At 42.0% G+C, this 17,404-nt stretch overlaps 2 protein-coding genes across 2 annotated transcripts; both read left to right on the top strand.

Annotated features, from left to right (window-relative positions):
* The first annotated feature begins 7,836 nt into the window (after positions 1–7,836).
* LOC144027574 (homeobox protein Hox-B6a-like) lies at positions 7,837–10,616 on the top strand. The gene is made up of 2 exons (XM_077535262.1): positions 7,837–8,555; positions 9,631–10,616. Exons 1-2 carry the CDS (start codon positions 7,982–7,984, stop codon positions 9,900–9,902), a joined length of 846 nt encoding a protein of 281 aa, XP_077391388.1. The 5' UTR covers positions 7,837–7,981; the 3' UTR covers positions 9,903–10,616.
* A 2,410-nt stretch (positions 10,617–13,026) lies between these two features.
* Positions 13,027–15,492, top strand: LOC144029155 (homeobox protein Hox-B5a-like). The gene is made up of 2 exons (XM_077535701.1): positions 13,027–13,739; positions 14,676–15,492. Exons 1-2 carry the CDS (start codon positions 13,103–13,105, stop codon positions 14,924–14,926), a joined length of 888 nt encoding a protein of 295 aa, XP_077391827.1. The 5' UTR covers positions 13,027–13,102; the 3' UTR covers positions 14,927–15,492.
* The last annotated feature ends 1,912 nt before the right edge of the window (positions 15,493–17,404 follow it).

The following is a 17,404-nucleotide window of genomic DNA, read 5'->3' as shown; positions in this document are numbered from 1 at the left end:
TTTTATTTAATTGGTCATGTTTTCCAACAGAGCAAATGACACATGGTCGCTTACACGAGACGTGTGTTTAGTCATTTCAATGTTGTCTGGCCATTTGATGCAATAAGCTAACTTTATCAAAAATATGAATGGAAAAAGCACGTTTTCCTTGTGTGGTATCCATGTTGTGCAATTCCTAAATATATCGAATCTTAAAATGTAGCACGGGGCGGGAAGGGTGAAACGTTTGTCTTTCAGCAGAAGCTGAAGAAAATGGCGGTGAGAGGAGTGGACGAGGGGGTAAGAGCAAGATCCTCTCTCTCAACATCCACACCGAATTGCTATAAATTCTTTGTTGTTTTATGAAAATTTACAACTTTGTGATACAAGTTTATGAGTGGCCGCGCGCGGGGATTGGCCAGCGGACTGGTCATGTGGACGCCCTTAACGTGAACATGAACTTTTTATGATTTCCCAAGTGGCTATATTGCTGCGGCACTGCTCTCCGGCCCGAATCAGCCACCTCCGACAGCCTGCGTTCGTTGGCGCGGTACCGAGCGTCGACCCGAGATCGCTTTGACTGCCCGCTGCCAATAAGAATGTTGGCGGTGGCTGCGCTTGGGAGCCGCGACGAGATGTTGACACCAAGCCGTGCTAACCCACACACCCCTCCTCCTCATCATCATCTTGCTCTTCCGGATCTTGCTGCTGTGTGCTATGGCTCCGCGTTCCGCGTGGTCCCGTGCTGCTGCCTGCTCCGAAACGGCGCACCGACTTCGGGACAGTTCGGCACCGATGACATGAGGAGAGACTTGCAAACGTCTCCTTTTAGTCATTTTGTTAGTGATGCTGCTGGAGAGAGTGGGGGGCGGCAATGAAGCAGACTGAGTTTTTTTTGTTTTTTTTTGGACTGCTGGTTGACAACGCAGACCCCCATTTCATCCTCCTTCTCCTCAACCTCACCTTCAATTTGCATGTTTCCGGTATGCATGCGCCACGACCCTCTGGTTCCCTTGGTAGCCGATACGGCGGGCTACCGTGCTGCAGGTGTTTGGGACTCGTGACGGACTAACAGCAAAGGTAAGAGCGCTTGGTGTGACCCACGGCCGTGGGTGCTGCATGCACGTTGCTGACTTCAGCCATGTTAAATAAGCAAAACAACCGCATACATCTTTGCTGATCACGGTTTCCTCTGGGTGTTCTGATACATTTTCAATATGAATTGCTACTGGTGGACATTTACAGATGAAGCGCAAAGTAAAACTGCATTATTTGATTAAAAACACATAAAAGAATCCATTTTACCGCGTGTCATTTGTTGAGTGACTGCTGTAAGAGCCTGGTTTCATATGAACTGCCACGTGAGATCCTTTAACACCATTTTGCATTCAAACGTGGGAGCATTGTTTTGCCCTTTCTGTCCACGTTGTGTCTTTTTCAAGCTGCAGCCGTCTCTTTGTCTTTCCAACGCACGCGCGCGTGCATGAGCGCGCCCAGCCCACTTTTATGACTTGGCTTCCCTTCTCATTTCCTCCCAGCAGGTGGCTGGTATTTTTCCCCCCCACCAGATCACGTCCTCCACCCACTCCCTTGGCATATACAACCCGCACAAACGTGAAGGCCTACACACACATAACATCTGGGTCTGCCTTTGTTTTGTTTTTTTTTGTTTTTGTTTTTTACTGTATCAAATATTAAGTTATGACCTTTGGCGTGATGATTGCCTCTAATTGAACACGGTATCAATGCACATGCATGTATTATTTGGTATAAAGCCAACCCCAACATTGCATATAAGCTATAGATGCAATAACATTTAGCACATATATGTAAAAGGCAGAATGCTCACTGGCGAGTTTTAAGGAAAATACACAAAAATGATTATGTTGAATAGTTAGGTGTAGCTCTCATTTATTGGAACGTCAACGCAAGATGATGAAAAATAGTTAAGTTGGTCTAAATTGACACGCAGAGGGCTTGGGTGCATATAAGTGGAGTGTAAGCATCAAATTTGTGAAAACCTTGAGTTTTCTTTCAGAATTACTTTGTACGTGGACCATTGTTTCCAAATAAGATTGGTCACTATGCCCACAACGTATTTTTGGTTACAAAATCATCCAAGGGGTGAGTTAAAAAAAAATACGCATCTTAAATTTTAGGCTATTCATTTATTATCATTATTTAATTCAAGCACAGGTTATCATCCAAATTCTCGGAATTGTTTCACCGCAACGCTTACTTTGCAAAGGAAGTGCACTCATTTATGATGAGCACAACCAATACCCTAAATCACGGTAAAATTAATACAATCAATGTCCGTTGCGTGGTTGAAAAACAAATATGCAATGACAAACGGTCTTATTGAAATTGTACTTCGCTTTATCTCTTCATAAAGCTCAAGATTAAATAGTGTATATTGTGGTAGGATGTGTGTGTGCGCGTGTAGGCCTATGCAGCTCAGCACATACCGGTGAAACTGCAGTATGTCTTTTCAAACATTTTTTCGCCTAACACAAGGGAAATAAAGTATTTCATTGTTTTTGCTGATTTTAGTCTCAGCCACACGTTGCAGTAAGTTGTTAATAACCGCAATTATTGTGACATATTGAATGGTGGCATTGCTTAAATAATCTGCAGACTTGACGTGCTGCACCAGACAGAAGAGACTTGGTAAAGATTACACTTCTATTAATTTGCAAATTCATACAGCGCCGTGAGATAATATTATTGAAACAGACAACAAACAACAAACCGGTGCAGAGGAACTGTAACATCCGTGTCTGTGTTTATCTAACCTTATATTATTGGTTTATATTAGTACTGTGGAGTCCACATATCAACAATTTTGCAAGTCCACTGGCGATGGTCTCACGGACAACTTAACAACAAAGCTTCACACTTTGCTAGGACGCTCCTCGGTATGCTGCAAAATGCTTTGGTGCCATCTAGCGACTTGCTGGTGGCAATGAAAAACCTCGCACAGACATAAACGCGCTACTGCTGATTCAAAGGAACCGGTCGCTATATGTGCTCTATGTTGGTTAGTGTGTCGTAGCAGCCCGTGTGCGTGTGCGCGTGCGTGTGCGCGCTTGTGTGTGAAGATAGGTAGATAAGTCCTGCATTGTCTCGTCTGTTGACAAACTGATGCCTCTGATATTGCCCATGCACACTGAAATGAAACTATTGAGAAAGAAGCGAGTGGATCAAGGCGGTAAGGTGTAGCCTACCCTCTAACCTTTTGTCTTGCTGCTCGCGGCCTTTTTTCATTATTTGTTTGATGTGAAGGCAGCTATAGAGACAGATGGGTGCCTCGCCAAGGTTAGGCATAGCCGCTGTTACGCTGTGTTGAATGAGGCGTGAAGCATGCAGACAACTGTGCCATAGTGGACTGTGGGATTGCACGCCATGAATAACAAGCTTTGGGTGGAAAAGTTTCTCCCGGTTGGTCAGGGTCGCTGTTTTGATAATCACAGCCAAGCAAAGCTTCTGCGCGCGTGAATTTTCGCGCACGCTCACGCGTTAGTGTGAAGGGCAGCATGGGGTGGGACCCTCAATCTGTGTCGCCGCTACTCACAATATATGCATGCACGTGAGCATAATTTATGACTCCGTCATCGTCAGACGTCAGAAGGGAGAAAAATCAGCTTTTTTTTTCGCACATGGTTGACAAATCAATATAAATCCTCGCTTTCCTTTATTTATGCTTTGGTCAACAGCCAACGCTGTCACTGGATTTGCTGTGTAATTAGATTACAAGTGTGCTATACATCACGAGTCACCTTTTAAACAAGTGAAGCCCATGCGCATGCAAGTCAATCATCAGGGAGGCATGAATATAATGAAACACCAAAAAGCAGCCACCCTAAAATGTTGCTGCATAACATTCGTATCGTATTCGTAGTAGTAGTAGTGAATAATAATAATAATAATAATAATAATAATAATAATAATAATAATAATAATAATAATAATAATAATAATAATAATTATTATTATTATTATTATTATTATTATTATTATTATTATTATTATTATTATTATTATTATTATTATTATTGTATTGAACACTCGCTATATCGTCCCTATGAGCTTGGTTCAGTAGTCGTAATAATAATAATAATAATAATAATAATAATAATAATAATAATAATAATAATAATAATAATAATAATAATAATAATAATAATAATAATAATAATGAGAGCCTGTAGTAACGGTTGACCAACACAGACACAAAACGGGACGGATATTATGAAGTCTGGAAAAAAAGCAACCACCAGCCTGCACCTTTGTTGCCGTGCCTTGACCGTCCCTTTAATTGTTAACGTGCCCTGGGGTCGGTTTGGCTCGCTGACACAAACACGAGCTCATGGTGGCGTGAAGGGCGAGTTTTCGCTCGCTGGAAACGGACAGTATATTACATCACGAAAATTCAAGTCACTGAGTTTCTATCAGTTTGTTATTAACTGCTGCATGCTGCAGGGGTCGGTTAAGAAAGACGCGCGCGCAAACGCTCACGCACGAGCGAGAAAACACAGGCTGCGTTGAGGATCGGTATATGGTAAACATTAAACCAATGTCAAGTAAAACAAAATAGGCTGATGACAAAAAAAAGTACATTTAAATGACTCGTGGTAATAGAATTGAGCTCATGCAGTTTAACTTTTCTAAAGAGATGGCTTCCGGATCTGAGAGGAAAAGTGGGATTCTAATTTACTGCGTTAGATTAACCAAAATGGAATAAATTCGCTATAGCAAATTGCAATTAGATGCCCAACGTTTTCTCCATCCACTGTTGGTTGCATTTAAACGCGCGTGCGAATCCTTTTTTTCGCTTGCAAAGTAAAATCACCAATAAATGCAATGTACGAGTAAATCATTTGACAATAATTGTTAGTAAATAGCCTGTCGAAAAGGCGGTGTGAAAATTGCTCAGGGCCACTGTGCGCCGAAAAGAGAGGCTATGTGTGTGTGCTGCTATTTTTATTGCTTTATGACTGTTATTGACTCCTTGTAAAATCCAAGGAATGGGGACAAGTTAAAAAAACAGGCCTGTAGCAAACAGCAGATGAACAAATGTGCTGTGTAGCACAAAGGACAACGCGCATGCACGCTCATGCTCGCGACACACACACACACACACACACGCACGCCCCCCCCCCCCCCCCCCCCCCCAAACACACACACACGAGGTGGTGAAAAGAGCAATAAAGCCATAAAAAAGACTCAAAAGTTTGACTCCATTGTAATTGAGTTGCCATTAAAATTCTTTAAGTGTATCTGCAGATTCTTTTAAGTTTCTTTCTGTCGGCGTTCAACGCATATTTCCGAATTGAATCATCCTGCCAAAATACAGGCTAGACCATATTGTAGGAAATTATTTGTACTAGTTTATTTGTTTGGGTGAAATTGTTGTAGTTCCTAAATAGATTTTCTTTCCTTACAGTCTACTTTATTATACGAAAAAGAAAACTAATGTAAGTGAAAATGAACTTAATAAGGACTAATAATAGGTTGACATAATTAACAAGTATAAAACACCTTGTTTAGTAAATATAAACAGACCTTTATATTTATATTATTTCTGTTTTTCAATGACTCTTTTATTTGTTAATTCAGCATATGACACAACTGAGAGCAGCTAGAACAGGCCAAATGCATCAGCCCTTCCTTTTTCTTTTTCTGCTGTGTCACATGAGTTGATTATGTTTGTTCAAAACAATGGAAGTATTATTACGTCCAAATGTTTACGTGTTGACAATTGACATTCGAGTTCTGGAACTTCGTCAAGACCAACCAGTTTTCCTGCACACATTATATATTTCGTATTCATTATTTAATAACGGTTATTTATTGTAATGGAATTGTGGCAGTCATTTAAGAGAGAAGGATGCCCGTCTCTAAACGAAATTGATTGCCAAAAACAAAGGACTAAAAATAATAAATAAATAAATAAATAAAAAATGTTTTTAGTGACACTGTAGAATTCATTTTCACAAAACAATATCCATATAGTAAGTGACTTTTAAAAATGCATGCGGCTGCAATGTCTCAGCAATGTGCTGCTGCGAAGTTACCGGTAACACTGCACCATCCATAGCCCAAATTGTGCAGTTATTGTAGGCCTATATGCAATAGCATCCATTGCCGTCGCGCCTTCCCGGACTGTAAAGGCCAAGCCTTCGCTCTCCCAGTGCAGCTTGCTAGTCATTAATGATTAAACCGCAGTCAGCTCCAACACAATACTGCAGCTTCCCGTTCCAAGCAGAGAGGAAACGCAGCGTCCTGCCATTGCAGGGTGAAAAGAGAGGGAAATATCGGGAAAGGGGGTGGGGGTGGAAACGAAAGTTAGGGAGAGTTCCTCCATCTGTCTACATGTGATCTTGCACAGAAAGCGAGGTTTAAACTTATTATCTGACCGGTGTTACTTCGCAGAGCCGCAAGAATGCATGGGGCTATTGGTGGGGGTGGGTCACAGCCAAGTAAAAGTAAAAATAGACTCTTTGTCTATTTGTCAGCCACACGAAATCTGCAGTATGCCCATTCAGACAAATCGGGGCAAACAACAAAAAGAACAAGACACAGACTGAGACTGGCTGTATTTATTTCAAGAATGCAGTGCACATTCACTTTGTAAATGTCCAAGAAATGCAGACCGGCTCTTCTGGCTTTCTTGTAGGAACAACGAAATTAAGACAGAATCCATTCCATAGACCCGTGAGTGGCATTATAAGGTCTATCTGAAGACTATATGTATTTCTTTCATCACCAAACATTACATGCTCTCTTACTATTATTTAGACTCATGTAATTGTCTGCGGTTCGATCATGTCACAAAGTCACAAATCAACACAATAATTCACAGGGGATATAAATCAAATCATGCAACAATTCTTCCTTTCAAAACAAAACAAAGAACCATCTCACCTTAATCATACTTCTGCATGTTCACGATTATGCAAAGTCTAAGGCACCCATGCACTTACAGTATGTCCATGTACACTGCAAACCCATGACAGATTAAGTCCAGAATCGCACGTATTAGAACCCATCACCGACACGCGCACATCAGGTCACGCGCGAGCGCTTGCTTGATGTATTCTCGCTGAAATCATTTTAATGTGCTATGTATTATTTGCAAAGTGCAAGGAATATGTTTTATTATTCCCATTTAGCAACCCCTCCCCCCTCCCCCCACATACCCCCTCGGGGCTTGAGTCCGCTTGCGCTGCCATACAACATAAGTGCGTTTGTGAGCCGCCGGTTGTTATGGGGCCCAACAGACGGCGACACAGTGAGAAAGAGAATCAATTTAACGCGCCAAAGACTCCAAGTCTGATTGCGCAATGTCACCGGGAACCAGATGACGATTGTAAAAGTAGATTGGAGAATTAGCAAGAGAGGAAGGGAGATTGGAAAGTGGAAATGGGAAAGAGCAGTGTAGCAACACGCACGCGCGCGCACACACCGTCCTCTATTCCGCCCCGGGTGAGGAAAACGGGTGAACGAATGCAGGCACAGAACCTTCCCATTGGCCAGGGTGTGGTCAGCTGGTGCCTGCTTGCCTCCACCTCCCATCCCCTTCGGCTCGTACCCCTCGTCACCCAATGCCGCTTTCCATACACACACGCACGCACACAACAATGCGCGCGCGCGTGATGCCGCCTCTCCCTCTCTCTTTCTGCATGTGCTCCACACCAGCCAGACTCCCCGTGTCCCCTCTAACCCTCATCAACCTCACCCCTCCTCCCGATCAACTAAGTGATAGCAGCAGCCCGTCGAACTGTCGCCTATAAAACACAACAAATCATAAAGTGCAGGCTGGGGAAGCAGATGAAGCAGGGCTGGAGGGAGAAGCGTTAGCTGTTAGCGGCTAGCCCCATTCTCCTCCTCCTCCTTCTTCTTTTCATACCGCGTGCACATTGTTGTTGTTTCGCGCCCTCCTGTCCTGCCCTCTGCTCATCTCCTCAGTTATTATCCACTTGCCTTGCCTACTGTCCTCATGAGTTCCTATTTTGTCAACTCCTCTTTCCCCGTTGCGTTATCGGGAACGGCTGGAGGCGGGCAGGCGGCCGAGTCGTTCTTAGGTCAAATTCCCCTCTATTCCTCCGGATACGCCACTGATCACCCGCTTAGACATTACTCGGGAGCTGCGGCCGTCACCGCTGCTGCGGCGGCGGCGGCGTACAGCACGAGCGGCGGAGGCGTGCAGGAGAAGCCCTACCCGGCTTCTACCTACTACCAACAGGCGGCCAACGGAGCGTATGGGGGGCATCGGACGGCGGCGGGGGTTGGCGTCGGCGCCACGACGGGAGCAAGTGCGTGTGACTATGCGACAGCCGCAGCGGCGGCTGCGGCGGCGGCGGCGGCGGCGGCCGCCACGAGCTTCTACCGGGACAAGGACTACGCTTGCAGTCTGGAGGAGCATCCCCTCGCGCTGGGCCAGGATGGCGTGCACCGCAAGACGGACTGCGCGAGTTTGAGTGGCAAGGGGGTCTTTGGCGACACCATAGATGACAAGCAAGCGGGGTCAGCCCACATTTATCCGTGGATGCAGCGAATGAACGCCTGCAACGGTGAGCTTCCCTTTTTTCCTCCAACCTATCTTCCTTGCATATTTTATGATCCCCGTCATAAAACTGACGTTTGTTTCCCCGTTGAGTTTCTCCCTTTCCTCTTCCTCCTCCTCCTCCTCCTCTTCTTCCTCTCCCACGAGTTGTTTTACGATCGCCGTTTGTTGGCCCGTCACTCACTGCTCGCTAGTTTACTGTGCATCGTAAAAACGGGTTTTGTTTGGCTTGGAACTGTGAATGCAGGCCGAAGCTGCTACCGAGCACACAAGAAGAAAGAAATCAGATGATGAAAAGGGGGACGTCTTCAATTATATCTGTCACTGCTACTACTACTACTACTACTACAACAACTAAATTAATAATAATAATAATAATAATAATAATAATAATAATAATAATAATAATAATAATAATAATAATAATAATAATAATAATAATAATAATAATAATAATAATAATAATCTTCAATGAAAAGGTAACCATTGGAGTAAATAAATTAGACCTCGAGTCATGCTGACACTTGACTGAGTGAAACTGAAAGAACATCTTATTGATGATGTCATGAGCGATACTGCGAGATGCTAAACTTCTGATGTCCAAAGCATGCATGCAGAACTTAAGATTCGGGAGTGGAACTATCGCCATAACAAAGCCAAGGCAACGAGTAAAGTGAGGTGACAAACAAACGGAAATTTGACCACACACTCAACAAATGACGTTCTTTTTAAAGTATGAAGAAGCAATTTATCTACAACTTGACTCACATTAACACGAAAAATATAACTGCTAAATAGTGCATATTATTATATTATTGAGGTTACTTTGTCCTTATATATATATAAGGACAAAGTAACCTCAATATATATATATATATATATATATATATATTTTATTTTTTTTTTATTTTTTTTTTACTGCCCCATATTGTAGATCATAAATGTATTTTTTGTTTCAAATGAAATATTTCTGACACGTGACATTCAAAGCAACATCCCAACCCAATAAATTTTAAGTGAACTCATTATGTGTTGAAAGCATTCACGTGCTCACCATATCTTCAACCCTTCTCCTCTTTCAGGGGTGTTTGGCAGTCCCGGCAGGCGTGGGCGGCAAACCTACACCCGCTACCAGACACTCGAACTCGAGAAGGAGTTCCACTTCAACCGCTACCTGACGCGCAGGCGGCGGATCGAGATCGCGCACGCGCTTTGCCTCACAGAGCGCCAGATTAAAATCTGGTTCCAGAACCGGAGGATGAAGTGGAAGAAGGAGAACAAGCTAATAAACTCTTCCCCCTCCTCTTCATCCACAATGAACGGGGTCGATGAAGAGGAAAAACGGACGGAGTAGGAATACGCTTATAAAGAATAAAATAGACTCATAAACAGGGAAGAAGATGGTAGAAAAGACATTGTGATGAATCCATTCTCATCGCCTTTTTAAAGCTCATGCATTCCTCCAACGCCCTAAGTCTGAACTCAAAACTCTTGAGCAACCATGCGCTTAATTGCATTGTATTGTTTTACATAAGAAGAAACAAAGGGTAGCCATACATGACCACCATCCCTCATAGTTAAAATCTTTTGATAGACCCTATTTCAATATCTGCGGTCTGAAAGGAAAAGGACGGTGCCTGAGATGGTAACGTGGATATGGGTGAGATGGTGCATTTTGCTTTGTGGATTTTGATGGTTTAAAACCAATTAGTAAAGAAGTAAGCCGTAGACGAACGTGTGCTGTTTAACAACACAATTCATGTTACATTCCGAAAAGGTGTTATATCTCTTCTAGCGTCTTTTTTTTAATTCTAGGCACTTGAACGTTGATCATTGTACTCCAGTGTTTTTTTTTTTTTAAATAATTTACCAGTTTTACTTTTAGTTAGGATATGGAGAGGAGACACCAAACCTAAAACTGATCTAAATCTAAAACGATGTATCGTTTGGGACTCATATTTAATATGTACTGTAAATAAAAAAGCAGGGTCAAAATCCTTATAGCTACATAATGAGCACATCGCATCATTTTGTAGGGCAGGTGGAAAATAAAGTAACACTTAACGGCTTTACTTTATCAGCGGGATGGAGGTGTGCGGTGGGGGATAACATATAGCTGTGTTGTTATTCCTTAAACTACCTAAAATTCAGGAATGTGTACATTTGGAAGTTGTATATTTTATGGGCTTTTGCATTGTTTAGTTATGTGTTTGTCAAATACTTAACAATACTACATGTCCAATAAAGTTATAAGGGAATGTATGTAAGTGTTCAGCGAGACTGTTTTTTTTTGGGTCACGCATCAATATAAAAATAACAATAATAAGGCTAATAAATAATAATAATAATAACCATTATTATATTATATTATATTATATTATATTATATTATATTATATTATATTATATTATATTATATTATATTATATTATATTATATTATATTATATTATATTATATTATATTATATTATATTATATTATATTATATTATATTATATTATTATGACGCACTGGTGTATATCCCCCGGACAGATGAGACGGGGCAATATTGCCGGTAGTGTTGGTCTGAGGTAAAATTGATGATCTGGCCGATGCAGGCGAAAGTTGACCTGGCCTCGAACCGAGCAGCCAGACACGTCACCCATAAACACACACTTCACCCAGACAAAGTGGACAATGTCCTTCTGACCCTTTGAACCTACTTGTCCCCTGCGTGACCGGCGTGCCTTCCATCCCGCAGGATGGAAAGTTGAGTTTAGTTATAGTGCTCGGGCAAATTGTTTTTTTTAAGGTCTCATTGTCGATGTAAAATGACGTATAAAATGCATCCATGAAAAGAGATTTCGCTTTGATGAAACATAAGACGACTTTCTTAAATTTGTTGTCAGATTTAATAATTTTAGAATGCAAATATGTTCACCTAAAGAGTGCATGCAATGTATGGCCTTTTTAGGCATAATGTTTCGACTCATCTGAAATGATGAATAGGCGGAGAAGTTTTGTTCTTGAAGAATATTGTGAATGTTTATTAGCAAGATTTTGTTTGTTTGTTTGTTTGTTTGTTTGTTTTTGCCAGGGAAACAAAACATCTGACGAGTCAGGCAAAGCGTGTTAAAAAATATTTGTCATATTCCAGCAAGAAATTCGACTAAATGATTCAACATGTGGGCCTGCATGCATATACGATTTGCCGATTTGGTCAAGTAAGAATCACAAAGGCTGCTTCAATGTACTTCTGTTAAAACGTTTACATTATGTTCATATAATTGACATTAAGGTTCCAAGATTAATAGAATGTATCTTACTAATATTAAAATCAAAATTAAATATCGACACTCCCTGGCAAATGGACTTGAGCAGCATCGGTTGGCTTGAACTCGCAACATCCAATGCACCATACATGTTACAAGTTGATATACTTTCACGCACGTAGTTTATTATTTATTGGTAAAGTCTGGGATATCCAAACTTGGAAAATAATTTTATAGCTGATAATTCATTTTTATGTGTAATATTTCATTCGGAGAAGCCAGCAGCTTGGCCCTAGCCCTTACACGGCAGTGAATTTGACTAGTTTTGCGCATATTACACTTCTGGCACATATTAACACCCCACCCCCACCCCCAGATGTCTGTTCTAACTATAGGCTTGTTGTGTTATGAATCTCCAAATGATCTTCATGGCCAACATGAATGACAGAGTGAATGTGGTTTATTTAGGATATACCTCTAAAGACTTGAAGGCTCTGCGATTGAATTGCATCACACCTTGGAAATCAATTCATCATAAATCAACATATTCTCATCCATTGCGGTATGGTTAAATATTCTTCATATGTCTTACGGATAGATGGAGAAAGAAGGCCAAAAGAAAGAAGGCTTGATATTTATTTGCTGTAGACTTCAGGACTGAATAACAATATGACATAAAGTAATAAAATGTTAACCAAAAAACTTTGCCTTACTCTTTTGCATTAAAAAAAAAGTCAGCATTTATTATTTACATTGGTTGTTTGCCTTGATGTTTTAATTGTAAGCAGGCTCCCAAATCGATGGCCAATGCATGGTCAGTTCGTTTCCCTTTCATTTTAATCTGCAATAAATTCAAACAGCAGTAGGTGGCACTCTGAGCTCAGCTGCATAGTGTGTGCAGTGTGCGCGCGTGTGTTTGAGTGACAGAGAGGGAGGGTGAGAGAGTTTGCCCCCGCCCATGCCTTTATCATTAGAAACGTCAGAACATGAATTACCTATCCAAAGTCATCGGGGAGAATTTACGATGGGTCAACAAAACCACGTGACTGCTCCCTTCAGCTCTCGAACCCCCCCCCCAATCCCACCCGCCCTACCTACCCAACCCACTCCCTCAAACACACACACTCACCACCCCACCCCCATATTTGGACGGCGCATACAGCTAAAAACCCAAGTACAGTCCATCGCCATAATTCACTCATACTGTACATCATAAATCGATGAAAGTAAGGACCTCGGGGATTCCTACAAATTAAGATACCCTAGAATTTAACTGTAAGCGCAGCTCTCCAAAGCAACCTAAATGAGCTCTTACTTTGTAAACACGTTCTCAGGGCGCTACCCAAATGGCCCCGACTATCAAATGCTAAATTATGGAGCCGGCAGCGGTGCATTGAACGGCGGGGCGTACAGGGATCTTTCCACGGCCACGATGCACCATGCGACTGGCTCTTACGGCTATGGCTACAATGGCATGGACCTGACGGTCGCAAGCCGGGGAGGGGGGAACGCCAACGACTCAAACACCGGACACTTCGGGAGAGATTCGGTCGCTGGAGGCTCTCGGAGCTTTAGCCCCCTGGACTTCAGGCAGTCGTCCAGCTGTTCCATCGCCTCCGTGAGAGACTCCATCTCGCCAACTTGCGGAGACAGTAAGCAGAGTAGTCGGAGCTCGTCTCCCCTCTCGGAACAACCAGGAAGCGGTCTGTTGAGCGCCCTTAACCTGCCCTCGCCCGCGTCCGGCGGGGGAGCGACGCAGCGGTTCACGGAGCTGAACGAAAAGGCGGCAGAAGCGGGTGAAATGCAACACAACCCGGTCAGGGGCGGTCACGTTACACAGACTGTACAGAAACAAGAGGGCGGCTCGAACCCCGGCAGCACGACGGGCAGCGAGTCTCCACAGATATTCCCCTGGATGAGAAAACTGCACATTAGCCATGGTACAAGAGTGTTTATTTTTCCAGCATTGGCCGTGATACGTTGTGCTCCGTGCACTTTGCTTACACTTACACAAAAAATACTAAAAAGTGCATGCAGGCTATAGACCTATAGATAATCAGCAGGCTTGCTGCTTGTAGGGAAACCTGCATCCAGATCCTCCAGAATATACTGCGGAAACCTGATTCGATTCTTAGATTTACATTCATTGAAAAACAGAATCAAACTGTGGCGTTTGTAACATTGGGTGGCGCCATGTTTCTTATTCCAACGTGGTTTGCTTTTATCCTTAACTTGTGATACAACACTAAATCAACAAGGCATGCATTTTATTAACCCTGAAACATTCGTTTTGTGCTTTCATTTATTCATTGTCTGTATTTAGAAGCCAGCGATGCGAATCGTTGCCCCCGTCTTTCTAGTTTAGAAAATTCCACAAAAGTGTCATAAATCTGCCAAGAAAGCGACAAGCCGGGCAGTAAAAGCTACGGGAGAAGTGCAGACAAGACGCAGCCGGGTGGGAAAAAGAGGACAAAAAAAGAATTGAGACCATCAAGGCTTGAGGACGGTTGCTGCTTTGAAAATGCAAGCTTTATTTTACGTGTGGGCACTTTATTAGGGAAGTGAGGCAGAAGATGGGGCTGGGTGAGGCACCCCCTATATACGACTGGGGAAGAAATGGGGTGACAGTGATGCAAAATGACGTTAGAAAGCGAGGCCTTTAGTCTGGAGGGAGAATGCAATATAATTCCGTTGTTCCCATGCAGCCCTTTTATTTGGGGGCAAAAGCAAATAATTCATTATATGCGTCTGTGGGCCTATATGCAGTTGTAAGTGAATTTATTGTCTTGTATGTATTCCTATTAACGTTTCTCTAACGTTCATAACGTGTTGCTGCTGCTAACAGCCCCCCCGTTTGTCCGCTTCACAACCTTCAGATATGACGGGCCCCGACGGGAAACGTGCACGGACGGCGTATACCCGCTACCAGACGCTCGAGCTGGAGAAGGAGTTTCACTTCAACCGCTATCTGACGCGCAGGCGGCGGGTCGAGATCGCGCACACCCTTTGCCTCACCGAACGCCAAATTAAAATCTGGTTCCAAAATCGAAGGATGAAGTGGAAGAAGGACAACAAACTGAAAAGCCTGAACCTTGGCACTACCGGGTCAACATTCCAACCGAATTAGCATATTGATCATTTTGATTTTAAATTATCCGCCCATTAGGCAAGAATCTCATCAATAGAAAATATACCAAGACAGCAATGAAGGCAAAAGACCCCGAACCAGACTACAAAAACCATATACGGTGTTCAGTACACACTTTATTTGAGACCCATATTTACTGTACATCAACACCGCACTTTCATTTCTTCTACATGGTGTTTCAGCTAAATGTTAAAATGTTTATGTGGTACTTGCATGTGCTGTCATTTTTGGAAAAACAAATCGTCATTGGGGTTGGGTACCAAAAAAAAACAAAAACAAAAACAAAAAACAAACGTATCATGTTTTAACCATCAGTCTCGAATTGTTGGAAACTGTTTAGGCCCTATGCGTACAGTTCAAATTTTAAGATGTTTATTGTATAAGTTATATGAGCCCCCGGTCTCAAGTTCACATAGTTGAAGGATGTTCAAATCTGCTCTGGGGTTTTTGTTGTTGTTGTGCATGTGCGCATTTTTTTTCTAACTCTTCTGGTGATTTTGTCCTGTACCAATTCAAATCGTGTTTAAGTAAGAAATAAGTGTTTATTATTGCCATTATAAATGTTATTATGGAACCTATATGTGTAAGTAATGTGTATTTTAAATGCATGGCTGCTGTACATTTTTAGCACCTGCATTGGAAAATCATAATATTGAGTTATTGTGAAGAAAAAAAAATTCCATTACATATTTATTTTTGACAAAATGTTGCTATTGGGCTGTAGTTTGCAGTATAGAACCAAAAACAGGAACCAAACGTCCACCAACATGGCATGAATAAAACTGAAGATTGTGCACGATATCCATATTCTCCATCACGCTTTTGCTTGACGGTGGCTCCAAACAGATCCTGCAATTTTCATTTTGCATTTGGCCGACTGATTCGGCCTAGAGATCGAAATTTATCATGCATGATGTAGCCACAGCACACTCTCCTTCGACAAATAACGAAGCTGACGTAATGGCACGCATAGTTCTATCAAATACGGAAAGATACGCCTGAAATAATAACGAGGATAATAATAATAATAATAATAATAATAATAATTTAATTAATTAATAATAAGATACGCCTGAATTAAAATAATGATAATAATAATAAATAAATACATACATAAATTAATAATAATAATAATAATAATAATAATAATAATAATAATAATAATAATAATAATAATAATAATAATAATAATAATGATAATAATAATAATAATAATAATAATAATAATAATAATGCGTTAGTCTGTTCAAATTGTTAACTGCTGGTTGACCCAGAGTCTGCACATTAAAGCTCGTCCATCACCAAACAAGGTGTTCCAAACACACGCAGAGCAGTGGCAAATTTCATATCTCCTCTTCAAATCTGAAAAAAGAAGTTGCTCTAAATTCTCTGAAGGCTCTGCAGCAGTTCAGTCTATAGCTGCTATTTGAGGCAGTAAAATACGAAACCTTTAAAACTCACCGATTGATGTAGGCCTATACAGTATTGTCTGTCTCCTTTTGTTTCTTGCTATGAGAATAATCCGTGGCCTCCACAAGAGCCATTCCCCGCCTCCGTTCTATATGTGCTCATGAATTGAGATATTTCCAAGCTATCGTCTGCTTTCAACAAAAACGGAGGCAACTTTGACATTTACATGTTGTGTCAAACAGATGAGTGCTTTTTATCTTTAAGTTACATCGTAAAGTTCAGGCCTGCATGGTCTCAGACTGATACCGCTCACTGGCTGCCCTCTGGTCACGTGGGGTCCATAAAGCTAGTTTTATGGTTTTGGGGAGTTGACATTGTACAATATATTTCACATTCTAGAAAACAAGTGACGGTTTAACTGCTTCTCGGGGATCCTAAAGGGGTAAGTAAAGTAGGGAGACAGAGCAACAGAGGGAGAGAGAGCGGATAGCGAACACAGGCCACGCAGGATGGTCACTGCTCCCGCTCGGGAACGTGCACGCATAGGCTCCGAAGCTCGGTCGTGGTCGCTGTGAATGCTGGGAAAATCTGACGGAGGAAGGGAAGAGGGCACAAAGTAAGTACTGTATGCGTTGGTCGCTTGGGGAAATTAAGACAGGCGTGCTTGACTATACCGCGTCACTGTGCTGCATATTGCAAATTAATATTCCGTGTGAATCCGTTAAATTCATGAGGACTTGATTATGCCGCAAAGCGTGCACAACATGATTGATTCCCACTGCCACCAAACACAGTAGTAATTAAATATTTGTTACATATTGTGTATAGCTCTATCATTGTGTGGATGAACTGGAAAACTATTGAGCCAAATTGCAGGCCATGACACAAGGCCTTCATTCATAATGGCATCTACTTTTAAAGTTGAGTTCACGTTAGTTTGCCAACAGACTGGCATGTCAACCGACTGGCATGTCGGTTCGTTGAGCTTCATCATGTATATATTAAATAGACAAATATCGTTAAAATTCATGTTGCATCCGAGGTAGT

Source organism: Festucalex cinctus, chromosome 1, assembly GCF_051991245.1.
Source record: "Festucalex cinctus isolate MCC-2025b chromosome 1, RoL_Fcin_1.0, whole genome shotgun sequence".
NCBI lineage: Eukaryota > Metazoa > Chordata > Actinopteri > Syngnathiformes > Syngnathidae > Festucalex > Festucalex cinctus.
Note: the sequence above shows the minus strand (reverse complement) of the source record. Positions and strands in the feature narration are given on the sequence as shown.

Coding starts and splice junctions, on each gene's coding strand:
- LOC144027574 (XM_077535262.1), top strand. CDS start 7,982: ATGAGTTCCTATTTTGTCAACTCCTCTTTCCCCGTTGCGTTATCGGGA. Junction 8,556..9,630: donor GCGAATGAACGCCTGCAACG/GTGAGCTTCCCT, acceptor CTCCTCTTTCAG/GGGTGTTTGGCAGTCCCGGC.
- LOC144029155 (XM_077535701.1), top strand. CDS start 13,103: ATGAGCTCTTACTTTGTAAACACGTTCTCAGGGCGCTACCCAAATGGC. Junction 13,740..14,675: donor AAAACTGCACATTAGCCATG/GTACAAGAGTGT, acceptor CACAACCTTCAG/ATATGACGGGCCCCGACGGG.